The 16,866-nt window shown below is 45.2% G+C and overlaps 1 protein-coding gene across 4 annotated transcripts in view; it reads right to left on the bottom strand.

The window, feature by feature from the left end:
* LOC126473600 (zinc transporter 9) overlaps positions 1 to 16,866 on the bottom strand; it is a 214,667-nt gene that overhangs the window by 174,184 nt on the left and 23,617 nt on the right. For all 4 annotated transcript variants that reach the window (XM_050100755.1, XM_050100756.1, XM_050100757.1 and 1 more), the window contains one exon: positions 7,733 to 7,859. In XM_050100755.1, the coding sequence (XP_049956712.1) occupies positions 7,733 to 7,859 (127 nt within the window). The remainder of the gene's footprint in view (positions 1 to 7,732; positions 7,860 to 16,866) is intronic.

The raw sequence follows: 16,866 nt of genomic DNA, 5'->3' as shown, positions 1-16,866 counted from the left end.
TGGCTACCAATCCTTGCAGCACTCCATATTTGATGGCATAGGAATGATTGCATCCACTCTACTACTTGCCACCAAATGCCACAGTTTTCCAATTTTGGTATCAGTCTTTCATGGCAAATGGTGTAGAATGCTTTAGATCATGTGCAGAAACATTGTATATGTAACTGTTTTTTTTTTACTACAATCTGTACAATGTATTCTGTCACATTGGAAACTGCTGATTCTGTAGATTTGCCCTTTCTGAAACCAAGCTGTGATGCTACAAGAATATTATTTTTGTCCAAATAATTGACTAATCTACCACACACATGAATTTCAGGATTTTTGAGAATACTGCTATTAGCAAAATTGACCTGCAGTTGTTGGGGTCTCTTTGTTGTACCCTGGTACAACGAAATTTACCTTCAGTTTTGCTGAACCTGTTGATAAATCTAGCAATTGTGCTATTATTCATTCACCTACTAGATTTATTCTTTGATTCAATATTCCACCACCACCACCACCACCACCACCACCACCTGCCTTCTTCAACTTAAGTTTATGTATGGTTTTCCTCAGTCCATCTTCAGTGATCGATTACAAGGGCATGGTATTGTACAAGGTTTTTCATAGTTCAGCAACCTTCTTTTTTAGTCTATTTACTACCAACTTTAGGTTCTCTACCACATTTATATTACTATCACTGGGTATGTTTCCTATTTCTCTGCCATCTGTAACCATAGAGTTGTCTATTTTCATTAAACTGATCTCTTTCTCCGTTTGACAAATATTTTACATTCTCTCAATATTAATTACATTCTAAACTGCCTTTATCTGGGGTTTTTTAGTTCATTGTGATGGTGTAATGCGCCCATGCTTTCATCTCTCTTATTATTTTCCAGTACTACTTCTGTTATGTTTTATAGTTATCAGTTCTGTCCTGTCCATCCATCTCATTTCCTTCAGCTTCTTACAGTGTTCCAATATTTCATTGGCACCCACTGTACTTGATCCTGAAGCTTCTCTTGTCCCTTTACTTTGTAGAATAGTACATTAAAATGATTTTTAACAGCTGCAATAAATGAATTATACTTTTCATTTACATTCTGTTCATGTACGGTTTCCTTACTTACTACTGTTTTAAGGATGTTAAGATTTTGCTCACTGATTATCACAATTTTTTTGACTGTTCATTTTTATTCTAATACCATGTCATTGCCTGGGAAAAAAAATCCAGAATCAGCTATTTATGGTGATCAGATATTTCTCTTTGAACTACATGTGACTCATAGCTATATCTACAAACATTACTAATGACATTGTCTGTAACTGTATAATTCTGAGACGTAAATCTTTTTGGTGCTGACACTGTTGCCTTCATACTATACTGTATTAACAATTATTATAAATCTTTTATTGATTTTGATCCTTTTCCTTCGTATTAAAATCTCCAATTATAACAATGTTTCTCTTCAAAATATCATACAACATAATGTAATACAATATAATACAGTTGGGTGGTTAAAAATGTGAAAGTGAAGAAGAATTATATGATCTGCTGAATGGAAAAAAACAGTCCAACGAGAACAGAATATCAACAGAGAACACCGAAGAAAAATGAAAGTAATGAGAAGTATCAGAAATGAGAACAGTGTGAAACTTAACATGAGGGTTGATGGTCATGAAGTAGATAAAGTTAAGGAATTCTATATAGGCAGCAAAACAAGCAATGATGGATGGAAAAAGGAGATCATCAAAAGTGGACTAGCACTGGCAAAAAGTGCATTCCTTCCCATGAGAAGTCTACTAATATCAAATACAAACCTTAACTTGAGGAAGAAATTCCTAAGAATGTACATTTGGAGCACAGCATTGTATGGTAGTGAAACAGAGATTGTGGGAAAACCAGAACAGAGGAAAACTGAAGCATTTTAGATGTGGTGCTACAGACGAATGTTGAAAATTAGGTGAAGAACGAGGAGGTTCTGTACAGAATCAGAGTGGAAAGGAGTATGTGGCAAACACAGACAAGGAGAAGGGACAGGGTAGAGGGGCAGGAAGAGGGATGAACGAAAAGGATTGGCGAGGTTCAGGAAATGGGAGAGTTACAGAAAAGTCGCCCATAACCCTGGATCAGGGGAAACTTACCAGACGAAAGCAGAAGGAATAATCAAAACCTCACCAGTCCTTTTCCTTCACCCCTCTTCCTTCCCCTTCAATCCTTCTGCCAGAAGGAGCTACCGGTTCTGGAGGCTTGAACATTTCCTGACATTTTATATTTCTTTTTTCCTGCAGCTCTCTGGTGAGTACATTTTTTATTTGCCCAACTATATTATTATTTTCAAAAACTTTCACATTCATATTCATTCACTGAATGATGGCAATCCCCCCACCCCTCCCCTTTCCCATCCAAAAAGATAGTAACCTTGCCATCTGGTGACCTTTACACACAAAACACTCGTATGTCATGTCACTAATTTAGTAATTTCAAAGTCTTTTGTTTAGTAATAAGTACTCTCTCATCTTCAGTATTTACAGTCTTTCGGAGTTTTTCTGTTTTAATAAATACACATTTTACCACCTTTACATTTAGATCCACACTAGTAACTGTATGAGATATAGTTACTTGTCAGATTCTGTGGTACAGAGGATACCTATAAACAAAATAAAAAAGCTGGTGATATGTGATCCATTATCAATTTGTAGCGTCTTCCAGTAGGCATACTGTGCACAAACTTTCTTAGGATACAATCAGTTGGCTTATCTGAGATTTCTGGATATGGATAATGTTAAAAAATGAAGCAGCAAGTCCCTCTGGACAAAGAACACTACCTTTGCATTTCTTGGATTTATGATCGTTTCCAAGAATGCAAGCAACATGCCACCAACTTTGAGAACTAACACTATTGTCTAACACAGTTTTAATAAATCCAGCTTCAATGATGCAAGAATCTTCTGAGGATAAGAAATGATCTGCATACTTGGTTTACCATTCAAAGGGTATGGCTTCATTGCAGCCTGAAAATTGGACACTAAAATGACAGAGTGTAGTTTATAAGAGTCCTGAATGGTTTATGAATTACTGTATCAGGGGGAAAACACGATTTCATTCTGCATATATTTCTCTGCTGTGCACAATTCAAAATGGATCCCACGAATGGTTACTTGATGACATTCATACAGCTGCTTAGGTGTCATAATTCAATTTTCAAGTGAGATTTTTTTTATGTATTTCATATGGTGGTGCACAGCAATAATAAAAGAAGGACATCTTTATTACATTATAATAATTCTGCACTGCTCAATGGCCTGTTAAGCAATCAGCTTTTACAAGAAATGATTGAAGGACAATATCTTGTATTCTGAGCAGTCAAAAGTGAAGATGCAATTCAAATACTTGAATTTAATGTTATCCTATTGGCGCATCAGTTCAATACTGTTTTTACAAAAGTTTCTAAATACTTTGAGGAAAGGACAATTTGTCAATTTGTCAAAAATAGAAAAAAAGAAAGGAAGAAAGACTTGCTAGGTCAAAAGCTATTTGAACTTACAGTATCTCGTAGTTTTATGGGTACCATAAATTATTAAAAATTCCTTAATCTGGGACATCAAGGTGAAAAAATGCACCTAATTTTGTTGACAGTATTATGAAAAGGATAGTTGCTACTCACCATATAGTGGAGAATCTGGGTCGCAGATAGGCACAACAAAAAGATTATCAGCAAGTAAGCTTCTGGCCAAACAGGCCTTCATAGGAAAGAGATCAAAGAAAAAAATAAATAAATCTAATTTTGTTGATTTCATATGGACTAACCCATGTTCCAGCTCATCCAGTATCTATAAAAATGGGCAAGTGTTTGTATCTGCTGTGACTGCCTATATCCTTAGAAGCATAGAAGCTCAGTACATTTCCAGTTACACATGAGACTGTAGAGATATACATTCAAATAATTTCATAAGACCCATTCTCCAAGAATTTAAATTTATCCATGTTGTTTGGAATTGTATGAGACCTGCAACTGCATTACAAATTTATAAAATAATGTTTACAGTGGTCACATTTTGGCTGCATGCTGCCATCACCAGGTACATTACACTGATCTGAAGTATGAGGAGGATTGTATGCTGGATGTGCCTGTGAGGTTGTGTGCAAAAATGTGAACATGTATGGAAAGACACATTACTTTAGTGTGCATTTTTGGTAAGCTGTGTGTTTAAGTAACTTCATTAACGAATTTTTTTTTTTTTTAAATTGAGGTACAAATACCACCTGGAGCAAAATATCCTTACGATAAAATCAACCTCTATGGCCAAAATTATTCATTATAAATGTTATGTTGACTACATTGCTCTTGGCAAATTGTGACACAAGTGATATTAACAACACATTCGATACACTCAATAAACTGGACAGATATATAAAATTCATTGTAGAATATAAACACAATGGTAGCATTATCTGCTTAAGCTTTAACTTCAGTATGGATAACAATTTACAGAATTTCAAAGTTCACAGAAAAACAACAAACATCACCATACATAGCTGATCTTGGCACCCTACAACACAAAAACACGCCAAATACAGAGCACTAGTTAACAAAGTCAGCAATATAACAGATGGTTATCATTAATGTGCAGTTGTCCACAGAGGCCCAGTGTGGGCTGTAATTATCGCATGGCAGCAAAACTTGGTAGATACAATAACATGGTAATGCGGAATTGATTTACACTGGAAAAAAATTAGTTCCAATTTTGGTCACCATGTACAACTCTGGAGCTGTACCTCACCTCGTCGTCCTCTCCAGTGCTGATATTGAACAAATTGTGGAAGCAGTGGTTGAAAATAATATCAAGAGTATGCCTCTCTCAATTGTTAGACCTTTTCTGCTCACATCCCATTCCTAATCCACTGCGTATGGAAACATTTTTGTATCTTTCTTATATTTACAGCACCAGATTTGCATCTGGTGGCCAAAATTGAAATTATTTTTTCTAGCATAAATCAGTTCTGCAACAGAATATCTATCAAGTTTTGCTCCCGTACAATAATTACAGCTCACAATGGGCCTCTGTGAGTAGCTGCACTTATTATAACTATCCAGTACCAACATATGAATATGCAAAGCATAATCAGCTCAACATAATCAGGCAAATAGCTCTAGCAAATGGCTCTGACAGAAACGCTTATCGATCTCATATAGAAAAGCAAAAACAATAATAAACCAATTGCTACACACAAAATAAAAGAGGAACCCACTGCTTGCAAACCATTTGCAGGCAAACTCACCTATAGAATACCAAATATTTTCAGATGCACAACATCAACAATGCTTTCGCAACAGGCGAACAGCAGCACACACTCGGACACAATGTAAGCACACACAACTAGGCCTTTACAAAACAGTTAGTAATACATGTAAAGTCTTAGGCTACAGAGAGAGGCTTAAAAATAATATAAAAAATACAAAAAAGAAAGATTATACGAAATCAGCAATAGGCACCCAGATAAAGGACTCTGCCCACTCACTCCACGATACTGTGAATGATCTTCATATATTACATAAAATAGTCGGGGGGCGGCAAATGGACTTGTAGGAAAATTTAGGAATATCCATTCACAGCACTGTATATGGTAAAAGGTTTCTAAATTGTAAGATAGAAAATTGCAACGTAAATTTGTTCAAAAATTTCTCTAATGTGGAGTGATTATTTATTAATATAAAGAAAAATTATCTGAACATTAGTGTTTAACCAAATACCAAAATGTCATACTATCCTATATGCTTGTACAAAGAATATTTTATCTTCAGTGTTTATATACCATTAGCAACTGAAATAAGTTTATCATAGCACTTAACAGTCTTTTGAAGGCAAACGTCTGAATGTGATATATTAACTAATAAGAAACCTTGACAATGATGACAGTGACGACTACCATGTTTATTACTGTGCTCTGTATGCCAAACAAATATCCAGCAAAAATCTAAGCTAACACATTAACAAAATTACACTGTAGAGCCAAAGAAACTGGCACATCTGCCTAATACCATGTGGGACCCCCGCGATCACACAGAAGTGCCACAACACAATGTGGCATGGACTTGACTTATGTCTGAAGTAGTGCTGGAGGGAACTGACACCATAAATCCTGCAGGGCTGTCCATAAGTCTGTAAGTGTATGAAGGGGTGGCGATCTCTTCCGAACAGCACATTACAAGGCAGCCCACATATGACAATAATGTTCATGTCTGGAGAGTTTGATGGCCAGCGGAAGTGTTTAAATACAGAAGAATGTTCCTGGAGCCACTATGTAGCAATTCTGGACATGTCACATTGTCCTGCTGGAATAGATCAAGTCCATCGGAATTCACAATGGACAAGATTGGAAGCAGGTCATGTGGGAAAATCCCCACTTCATCATTTCCTCGGAGATGCTGTCTCCTATCACTCGTGCACCAACTACAACACCATGTTCAGACTCGCTTAAATTTTGATAACCTGCCACTTTAGCAGCACGCCAGACACTTCTTGTATTATATAGGCACTGCCAACCGCAGTGCCATATTCTGCCTGTTTACATATCTCTGTATTTGAATACGCATGCCAACACCAATTTCTTTAGTCCTTCCTTCAGTGTATTTTAATATGCAACTCCCTCAACATACACACTAAAATAATGTATATTTCTGTACAAGGTTAAATTTTGGTACATAACCCCATGGGAACATTGTGGTGTCACCCCAGACACCACACTTGCTAGGTGGTAGCCTTTAAATCGGCCGCGGTCCGTTAGTATACGTCGGACCCGCGTGTTGCCACTATCAGTGATTGCAGACAGAGCGTCGCCACACGGCAGGTCTAGAGAGACTTCTTAGCACTCGCCCCAGTTGTACAGCCGACTTTGCTAGCGATGGTTCACTGACAAATTACGCTCTCATTTGCCGAGGCGATAGTTAGCATAGCCTTCAGCTACGTCATTTGCTACGACCTAGCAAGGCGCCATTATCATTTGCTATTTATCTTGTGATGCATGTACCGTCAGACCGATATTCACCAATTATGGATTAAAGTTAAGTATTCCACAGCTACGTCCTGTTTTTGCTAGTTCATTTCCGTGTCCTGTTCCAGACCTCACGCCAGCCTGCGTGAGCTTATACGCGTGCCTTTCGGCTACCTCACACCCGTCGTTGTGGATTGGCTGTCTTGCCAGTCCACAACAAACATCTGGCATTAAGCATCACAATTCAGATTAATGTAATGTATGTGTAACTGCAATGCACCTGACAACTGCAGCACGCTATCAAAATGTGTTGTGCTAATAAATGTTAGTAAAAAGTAACTTAAGTGATGAAAATTGTTCATACATTCGACAAGAAGATATTGCCACTCATCTGTTTGGTCCACACTGGGAAGGGCACACCAACAGTATGAGGGATAACTATCTTACTGAACACACACCACTATTCTCACATAAAACTTAATTTATACGACTTGTAGGAGCTTTAAAATGCTCTGAAAATAACAGATTTTAATGCTAGCCAAACTAGATCACACAATTTATAAAAGTACCATTGCAACTTGATTGTACCGTGTCCTGTCAACATTTCTGGAATCTTACACCCAAACTAATGCTTTATGCAGAAAATATCATTTTATTCTGTTGTTTTCACAATTACACAGTTAACTCATAATTTTAATTCAATCTTTTGTAAATGTCACACCAATTACTACAGTGGACAAGCATTTGACTTACATAACGATAGCAGTAATGACGACACGTCCCGATGATCCAAACAGCCCCGCTTCCTGAGCTTCTTGCCTGGTCTGTGCTCCTTGTTCACGTCTGTAGTCACGGAGGCGTCTCTTCACATTGAAGATATCTGAATAAGGTTGTACATTGAAAATTTCAGAAGCACATTAACTAGCTTTTTTTAACAACAAATACAACTGTATATTTTTTTGTAACCAAAGGAGCAAATGTTACACTTAGCACAAACGGTACAAGCATTTGGTGATTTGGGCAGCCTGGATGTGAAATTCTAGTACTGCTAATGACCTCCTCTGAAAATGAAAAAACTATTTCTAACTTACAGAACTGTTAAGTCCTTTGTCAGGGGAAAAAGAGGGATAGATTTTGGTTGGCCAACAACTCAGATTCACATCTGAAGTGGACTCACCTGTTATGAGGCCAAGGGGAGGCACAGATGGAGAGGGAGGCATCAGTGAAAGTAAGAGGGACATTGCTTACTATTGTGTCAGCTGCATCTCTGAAATGGAAGGACAGATTGAGAAATCAAGACAGATGCACCACCCCAAACCGTTTGACCTATGTCAGTAGTACTGGCCAAAATTCTGAGCAAACTAATGCAATACCTCTCAATTGACAGCACCTCTATGGAGGTCCGATTTGACACGGAGCCTGCTGTCCCTCACTAACGTGGAAACTAACTGGTGCATTGGCATTCCATAACTACAGCAACCAAAGCAGCAAGGTGTTACTTACAGCAAGTGTATTATTTCAACGAAGGGCCAAACTGTGCCAAAGATAGATACAAAAACATACTTTGTAATCTAACCTATGTTGCAGCTGCAAACATATAACTGTGATGCTTGTACAACACGTAGATGAAATCCCGAGATCAAATCGACAAATCACAACCACATATTCTTCATACAGGTTCAAAAATTGTTTAACAATTGCAGGCAGTTAGTTGAATCAATGCTACATAATGTAATTTTCAATCATAAATGTAGCTTATGGCATCTGCACATTGCTTTGTCGTAGAGTGTGACCAGTACGTTCACACTGAAAGAAAAAGTAGAGTTTCAATGATTATGAGGGTTAGGAGCAGTTAGCTCAGTATTACCACCACAAGTATTCAGAAACTGTGTGAAACTATGAGGCGTTTCCAGCAAACAAGTGTCGCTAAAACGGCCAATAACTCAGGCGGCAAACACAAATGAGAATGTAGTGATTAAAAACAAGGTATTCCGTCAGGAAAGGGTGGACCATCAAAGTTTAAATGCAATGAGTACAAAGTGGTGTGAGAGTACCAATTAACTAATGGTGATGGATAAAAAGACAGTGCCGTGCCCGATATGTAACCTAGCTAAAATGATTTCCTCACAGCGAGAGGGCCGAGAGGGTGTTGTAGAAGCTGCTGGGAGAGACTTAATAACCTGGAGCTTATTCCCACGAAGGGAGGACCACTGATGATGCCAAAGTGACTCCACCTCCTGACAGGCTGCAACACAGAGCACAGAGATCATCAGAGGGAATATAAGAACTTGTGGGCTGAGGTACGAGGACTGCAGCCTCGGCAGCAGCATCAACAGCCTTGTTTCCTGGCACACTGACATGACCAGGAATCCACATGAACATCACAGCGGTTCTATCAAGAGTAAGAAAGTGACAATATTCCTGGACCCGTTGCACTAAGGGATGGGTGGTGTACAGTGCACAGAGACTTTGAAAGGCGTGTTGAGTGTGTCTGAGCAGAGCACACAATTGAAAAGCCTGTGTCACCGGATGTACTCCATGGCCTGATACAGGGCACCAATGACAAAGGCACACCCAACATCACGGTCAACTGAGAGCCAAAGGTACAGTCGCAAAGTTCCATGCAAAGGTCGTGAAACTGAAGGGGACAGAGCAAGGCTGGAGTAGTGTCCTTAGGAAGCAAATGAAGACAAAGGTGGACACGGACCACCATACAAAGCCAAGACGGTGAAGGGTTCACACACACTGTGAAGCTTGCAGGGAGCGAGAAGTTAACCTGCCGGAGCAAGAGCCGAAAGCAAGTCCCAGGATGTAATAGAGAAGAGGAATGCGCCCCATATTGGCGATCAAAGGTGTCATCAAAGGAGGGAGCATAGGACGGGTGGCCACACATGGCAGACAAACAGCAAGCATATCTGCTGAGGAGACAGTCACAGCAGTAGTACAGCAGTAGTTCTGCAGCTTCTACATAGAGAGACTCAACCGGGCTAGTGTTAAAGGCGCCAGTGGCCAAACAGACGCCACAGCAATGGACAGTATTGAGACGACATAAGAGGGACAGACATGCAGATGCATAAACAAAAGCAACCATAGTATAATTCTGAATGGACAAGTGACTGGTAAAAACGGAGGAGAGTAGTTTGATATGCACACTAGGAAGTACCATTGACGACACGTACAATATTGAGGTACTGTTGGTTGGTTGGTTGGTTTGGGGGATTAAAGGGACCAGACTGCCATGGTCATCGGTCCCTTTTTCCAAAGACAAGGAACACCCACAGAGAATAAAAACAAGGAACAGAAGACATCACAGACGATACAAAACAAGAGAAACGGAGACAAGGACAAGACAAAACGAACTAAAACCACACAGAGTGTGACGGTGGTTGGCCGACCATAGAAATAAATAAGGAAAAGCCAACCACTTAGAAACACATTAAAAAACCAGTGGAAAATCATAGGCCAAAGGCCAGAGTCAACACAAAACAATAAAGTAAAACAGAAACACTCAGAGTAAATGATAAAATCCCCCTGCCCGAATAAAACGTAAAACTAAGTCAGCCATAGTGGAGTCGTCTGTTAAAAGGGCAGGGAGCGTAGCAGGCAGCGCAAATGTCTGCCTGACCACTGCTAAAAGGGGGCAGGCCAGAAAAATGTGGGCCACTGTCAAAGCTGCCCCACAGCGACATAGAGGAGGGTCCTCCCGGCGCAGTAAATAACTGTGTGTCAGCCGGGAGTGGCCAATGCGGAGCCGGCAAAGAACTACCGAGTCCCTGCGAGTGGCTCGCAGGGATGACCGCCACACAGCCGTCGTCTCCTTGACAGCACGGAGTTTATTGCGCATTGGCAGTTCGCGCCATTCATCGTCCCATAGCGTCAAGATTTTGCGGCGGAAGACTGCCCGCAAATCAGTCTCTGGGAGGCCAACGTCCAGAGATGGCTTACTGGTGGCCTCTTTCGCCAGGCGGTCAACATGTTCGTTACCCGGGATACCGACATGACCGGGGGTCCACACAAAGACCACAGAGCGGCCGCAACAGGCGAGAGTATGCAGAGACTCGTGGATAGCCATCACCAAACGAGAACGAGGGAAACACTGGTCGAGAGCTCGTAAACCGCTCAGGGAATCGCTACAGATAACGAAGGATTCACCTGAGCAGGAGCGGATATACTCTAGGGCACGAAAGATGGCGACCAGTTCAGCAGTGTAAACGCTGCAGCCATCCGGCAAGGAACGTTGTTCGGAAAGGTCCCCTAGAGTGAGCGCATATCCGACACGACCAGCTACCATCGAACCGTCAGTGTAAACAACACCAGAGCCCTGATACGTGGCCAGGATGGAATAAAAGCGGCGGCGGAAGGCCTCTGGAGGGACTGAGTCCTTAGGGCCCTGTGCCAAGTCGAGCCGAAGGCTAGGGCGACGAACACACCATGGGGGTGTATGCAAAGTAGTCCGGAAAGGAGGTGGAACAGTGAAACCCTGGAGCCCAGAGAGAAGCTCCTTGACGCGGACCGCTATTGTACAACCAGACCGGGGCCGACGTTCTGGCATACGGACGACCGACCGCGGGAACAGGAGACGATAGTTTGGATGCCCGGGCGAGCTGAGAACATGGGCAGCATAAGCGGCCAGCAAACGTTGGCGTCGGAACCGCAGTGGAGGTACACTTGCCTCCACTAGTACGCTGTCCACAGGGCTGGTGCGGAAAGCACCAGTGGCAAGGCATATCCCGCTGTGGAGAATCGGGTCCAGCACCCGTAACGCAGATGGGGATGCTGAGCCATAAGCCAGGCTCCCATAATCCAGACGGGACTGGATTAACGCCTGGTAGAGCCGCAACAGTGTAGAGCGGTCGGCGCCCCAGTGGGTGTTGCTCAAGCATCTCAGAGCGTTGAGATGCCGCCAACACGTCTGTTTCAGCTGCCGGATATGAGGCAGCCAAGTCAACCGGGCATCGAAAACCACCCCCAAAAACCTGTGGGTCTCCACCACAGCAAGGAGTTCGTCGGCAAGATAAAGCCGCGGCTCAGGATGGACTGTTCGGCACCGGCAGAAATGCATAACGCAGGTCTTGGTTGCCGAAAACTGAAACCCATGCGCTACAGCCCAAGACTGCGCCTTACGGATAGCACCCTGTAGCTGACGTTCAACAGCTGCAATGCCAGTAGAGCTGTAATAAAGGCAGAAGTCGTCAGCATACAGGGAAGCGGAGACAGAATTTCCCACGGCCGCAGCAAGCCCGTTAATGGCTATTAAAAACAGACAGACACTTAAAACAGAGCCCTGTGGTACACCGTTCTCCTGGACGTGGGAGGAACTATACGAGGCTGCGACTTGCACGCGGAAGGTACGACACGACAGAAAATTGCGGATAAAAATCGGCAGAGGACCCCGAAGACCCCATCCATGGAGCGTAGAAAGAATGTGATGACGCCACGTCGTATCGTACGCTTTCCGCATGTCGAAAAAGACAGCGACCAGGTGCTGACGGCGGGAAAAGGCAGTACGGATGGCCGACTCCAGGCGCACCAGATTGTCGGCGGCGGAGCGGCCTTTACGGAACCCACCCTGAGATGGAGCCAGAAGGCACCGAGACTCCAGTACCCAATGCAAGCGCCGGCTCACCATCCGTTCAAGCAACTTGCAAAGAACGTTGGTGAGGCTAATGGGACGGTAGCTGTCCACCTCCAGAGGGTTCTTTCCAGGTTTCAAAACGGGGATGACAATGCCTTCCCGCCATTGCGACGGAAACTCCCCCTCGACCCAAAGACGGTTGTAAAGATCGAGAAGGCGCCGCTGGCAGTCCACTGAAAGGTGTTTCAGCATCTGACAGTGGATGCCATCTGGCCCAGGAGCGGTATCAGGGCAAGCAGCGAGGGCACTGCGAAATTCCCACTCACTAAATGGAGCATTGTAAGATTCTGGGTGGTTGGTGCGAAACGAAAGGCTCCGACGTTCCATCCGCTCTTTAATGGAGCGGAAGGCCTGGGGGTAATTCGCAGAAGCGGAACTCATAGCAAAATGCTCTGCTAAGCGATTGGCAATGACGTCGGAGTCAGTACAAACTGCTCCATTCAGTGAGAGCGCAGGGACGCTGGCAGGTGGCCGATAGCCGTAGACGCGTCGAATCTTGGCCCAGACCTGCGAAGGAGTGACATGGAGGCCAATGGTGGACACATACCGCTCCCAGCACTCCTTCTTGCCTTGGCGGATAAGGAGGCGGGCCCGCGCACGCAGCCGTTTGAAGGCGATAAGGTGGTCGAGGGAGGGGTGTCGCTTGTGACGCTGGAGCGCCCGCCGGCGATCTTTAATCGCTTCAGCGATCTCAGGCGACCACCAAGGCACAGCCTTCCGCCGAGGGGACCCACAGGAAAGGGGAATGGCAGATTCGGCGGCAGTAACGATGCCGGTGGTGACCGATTGAACCACCGCATCAATGTCATCGGTAGAGAGAGGCTCAAAAGCGGCAGTGGAGGAGAACAAGTCCCAGTCAGCCTTATTCATAGCCCATCTGCTAGGGCGCCCAGAAGAGTGGCGCTGTGGTAGTGACAAAAAGATCGGAAAATGGTCACTACCACACAGGTCGTCATGCACACTCCATTGGACAGACGGTAAGAGGCTATGGCTACAGATTGAAAGGTCAATGGCGGAGTAGGTGCCATGCGCCACACTGAAGTGTGTGAAGGCACCATCATTTAACAGCGAGAGATCGAGCTGCGACAATAAATGCTCAACGATGGCGCCTCGACCTGTTGCCACTGACCCACCTCACAGAGGGTTATGAGCGTTGAAGTCGCCCAATAGCAAGAAAGGTGGCGGCAATTGGGCGACCAGTGCAGCCAGGACATGCTGCGAGACATCACCATCCGGTGGAATGTAAAGACTGCAGACGGTAACAGCCTGTGGCGTCCACACGCGTACAGCGACAGCCTCTAAAGGCGTCTGGAGAGGGACAGACTCGCTGTGCAGAGTGTGAAGGACATATATGCAGACGCCACCAGACACCCTTTCATAAGCTGCTCGGTTCTTGTAATAACCCCGATAGCCACGGAGGGCGGGGGTTCGCATTGCTGGAAACCAAGTTTCCTGGAGAGCAATGCAGAAGAAAGGGCGAAGGCTGAGAAGTTGACGGAGCTCAGCTAGATGGTGGAAGAAGCCGCTGCAGTTCCACTGGAGGATGGTGTTGTCCATGGCTGGGAAAGGCGTGACGGGACTGGGAAGGCAGATTACGCCACTGGGGCACCTGCTGCCTCCGATGGAGGATCCGTGCAAATGCCATCCATTGCGTCCGCGGGACCGGCAAGAGCGAGGTCCTCAGCGGACGCCAAAATCTCCACCTCGTCCTCAGAGGCAGAGCTTGTAGGGAGCGGCGGGATCGGTGCCACCGCATTACCGTTGGTCTTGGGGACTTTCTTCCTTTTCTGCTTATCACGCTGTGCCTTCGGCTCTTCAGGCTGCATGGGCTTCACTGGGTCAGTCTCAGGGACAGACGACGACCGCGAGGCCCGACGACCAGGGACTGGCGGTTGTTTCAACCACTTGCGAGCGTCCGCTTTGCCACTGGTCGGAACTTGCGAAGGGAGGTCCCCAAGGGATCCCTTCCTGGCGAAAGCAGCCGAAGAAGTCTTACGCTTCTCCGGCTGGGAAGGGGGAGCTGATGTCCCCAAAGGTTGGGAGGGTGTTGCTCCTGAAGAAGATGGAGCAGGAGCAACAGGGTGTGAAGTGCCCCCCACAAGCAAGGGGGCCGGTGGATGCTGACCGATCTTAGAGCCGATTCGTGATGACGGGAGAACCGTCGTGGCAGCAGCGGCGTAGGTCGACGGCATTGCCACAGGATGGAGCCTCTCATATTTCCGTCTAGCCTCGGGGTAGGTCAGCCGGTCCAAGGTCTTATATTCCATTATCTTCCTTTCTTTCTGCAATATCCTACAGTCCGGCGAGCAGGGGGAATGGTGTTCTCCGCAGTTAACACAGATAGGAGGCGGGGCACATGGAGTATCGGGATGCGAAGGACGGCCGCAATCCCGACACGTCATGCTGGAAGTACAGCGAGATGACATGTGCCCGAACTTCCAGCATTTAAAACACCGCATCGGAGGAGGGATATATGGTTTCACATCACAACGGTAAACCATCACCTTAACCTTTTCGGGTAAGACATCACCCTCAAAGGCCAAGATGAAGGCACCGGTGGCGACCTGATTATCCCTCGGACCCCGATGGACGCGCCGGACGAAGTGAACACCTCGTCGTTCGAGGTTGGCGCGTAATTCATCGTCGGACTGCAGAAGAAGATCCCGGTGGAATATAATACCCTGGACCATGTTCAGACTCTTATGCGGCGTGATGCTAACGGAAACATCCCCCAACTTGTCACAATTGAGCAACCTCCGTGACTGGGCAGAGGATGCCGTTTTTATCAACACCGATCCAGACCGCATCTTGGACAAGCCCTCCACCTCCCCGAACTTGTCCTCTAAATGCTCTACAAAGAACTGCGGCTTCACGGATAGAAAAGATTCCCCATCAGCTCTGGTACAGACAAGATATCTGGGCGAATACGTCTCAGTGTCACGCAATGCCTGTCGTTCCTCCCATGGTGTGGCGAGGGAGGGGAACGATTTGGGGTCATAAACGTTACCTTTAAAATGGGCTCTCGAACGCTTAGAGACTGCTGACGGCTGGCCGCCAGCGACAGATGATGTACCACGCTTCATTGCGGGTCATCCGCCCTGATGCCACCTACTCCGACCAAGGGCCCTCCCCACGGGCGCCACCCAGCCACAGCAAAGGCCACCTGGCAGGATGGCCATTGCCGGGAGTCCTGATGCCCCAGGGAGATGGGCATCTACTCCTTGGCATACGTGGGGAGTGAACGGCGCAGGCATCAGTAGAGCGATCCCTGTGTTGTCAGGGGGCTACAACCAAGAGGGTACATGGCGACCCCACCACAACGGACTGGCTACCGTGCTGGATCTTAGGTGCAAAAATGGCCAAGGTCGTCGTCACAGTTAAAAGAAACACTGCAGAGTGCATCGTGGTAATCGCCCAAGAGATCGAAAACGAGCGGGACACCATTGCAACGACGAGAAAGACGGCTATAGGTCTAAATGCACGAAGGATACAGTGCACCATGTAAGGTGCCCTTCCCCAATTGGCTCGCTCTTCGGAATAATTTAGATAGATGGAGGTCAAACCCGAGAGGGGACCATCACATAAGGCCGAAACGTTTGAGACTCCTTTTAGTCGCCTCTTACGACAGGCAGGAATACCGCGGGCCTATTCTAACCCCCGAACCCGCAGGGGGGGGATGAGGTACTGTGTACAGCAGGCTGCCGGATAAGACACGTGGAAAGATCAAGAAAATTTTGCATGGAGCACGAGTCCCAGGAATTTCGTAGTTTCAATGAATGGAAAAGCAACAGGCTCAAGATGTAAAAATGGTGGGAGAAACCAATTGCACCACAAGAAATTCATACAAATAGTTTTGTCAGTGGAAAAATGACAGCCACTGTCAAATGCTCCACGAGTAAAAACAATCGACACAACACTGAAGGTGCTGCTCCTGAGGATAAGTCTGTGAAGAACTGCAATATATGGCAAAATTCATGACACGGGTGGACAAAGTGACAAGATGGTCAACTGCAGAACGCTGAACTAGAAATCCACACTCTGCAGTGGTTATTAAATTGCGAGACTTGAGCCACCATACCAAGTGGGCATGAATCATACATTCCATCACCTTGCAAACACAGCGCGTGAGACAGATGGGGTGGTAGCCTAGAAGGAAGGTGTTTGTCCTTACCGGGCTAAGGTACAGGTATGACTGGCTTCACACCAGTATCTGGGAAACACGCCCTCTGCCCAGATGCGGTTGAACATATTA

This window comes from Schistocerca serialis, chromosome 4 (genome assembly GCF_023864345.2).
Source record: "Schistocerca serialis cubense isolate TAMUIC-IGC-003099 chromosome 4, iqSchSeri2.2, whole genome shotgun sequence".
Classification (NCBI taxonomy): Eukaryota; Metazoa; Arthropoda; class Insecta; order Orthoptera; family Acrididae; genus Schistocerca; species Schistocerca serialis.
This window is presented reverse-complemented; position numbering and strand designations above follow the sequence as displayed.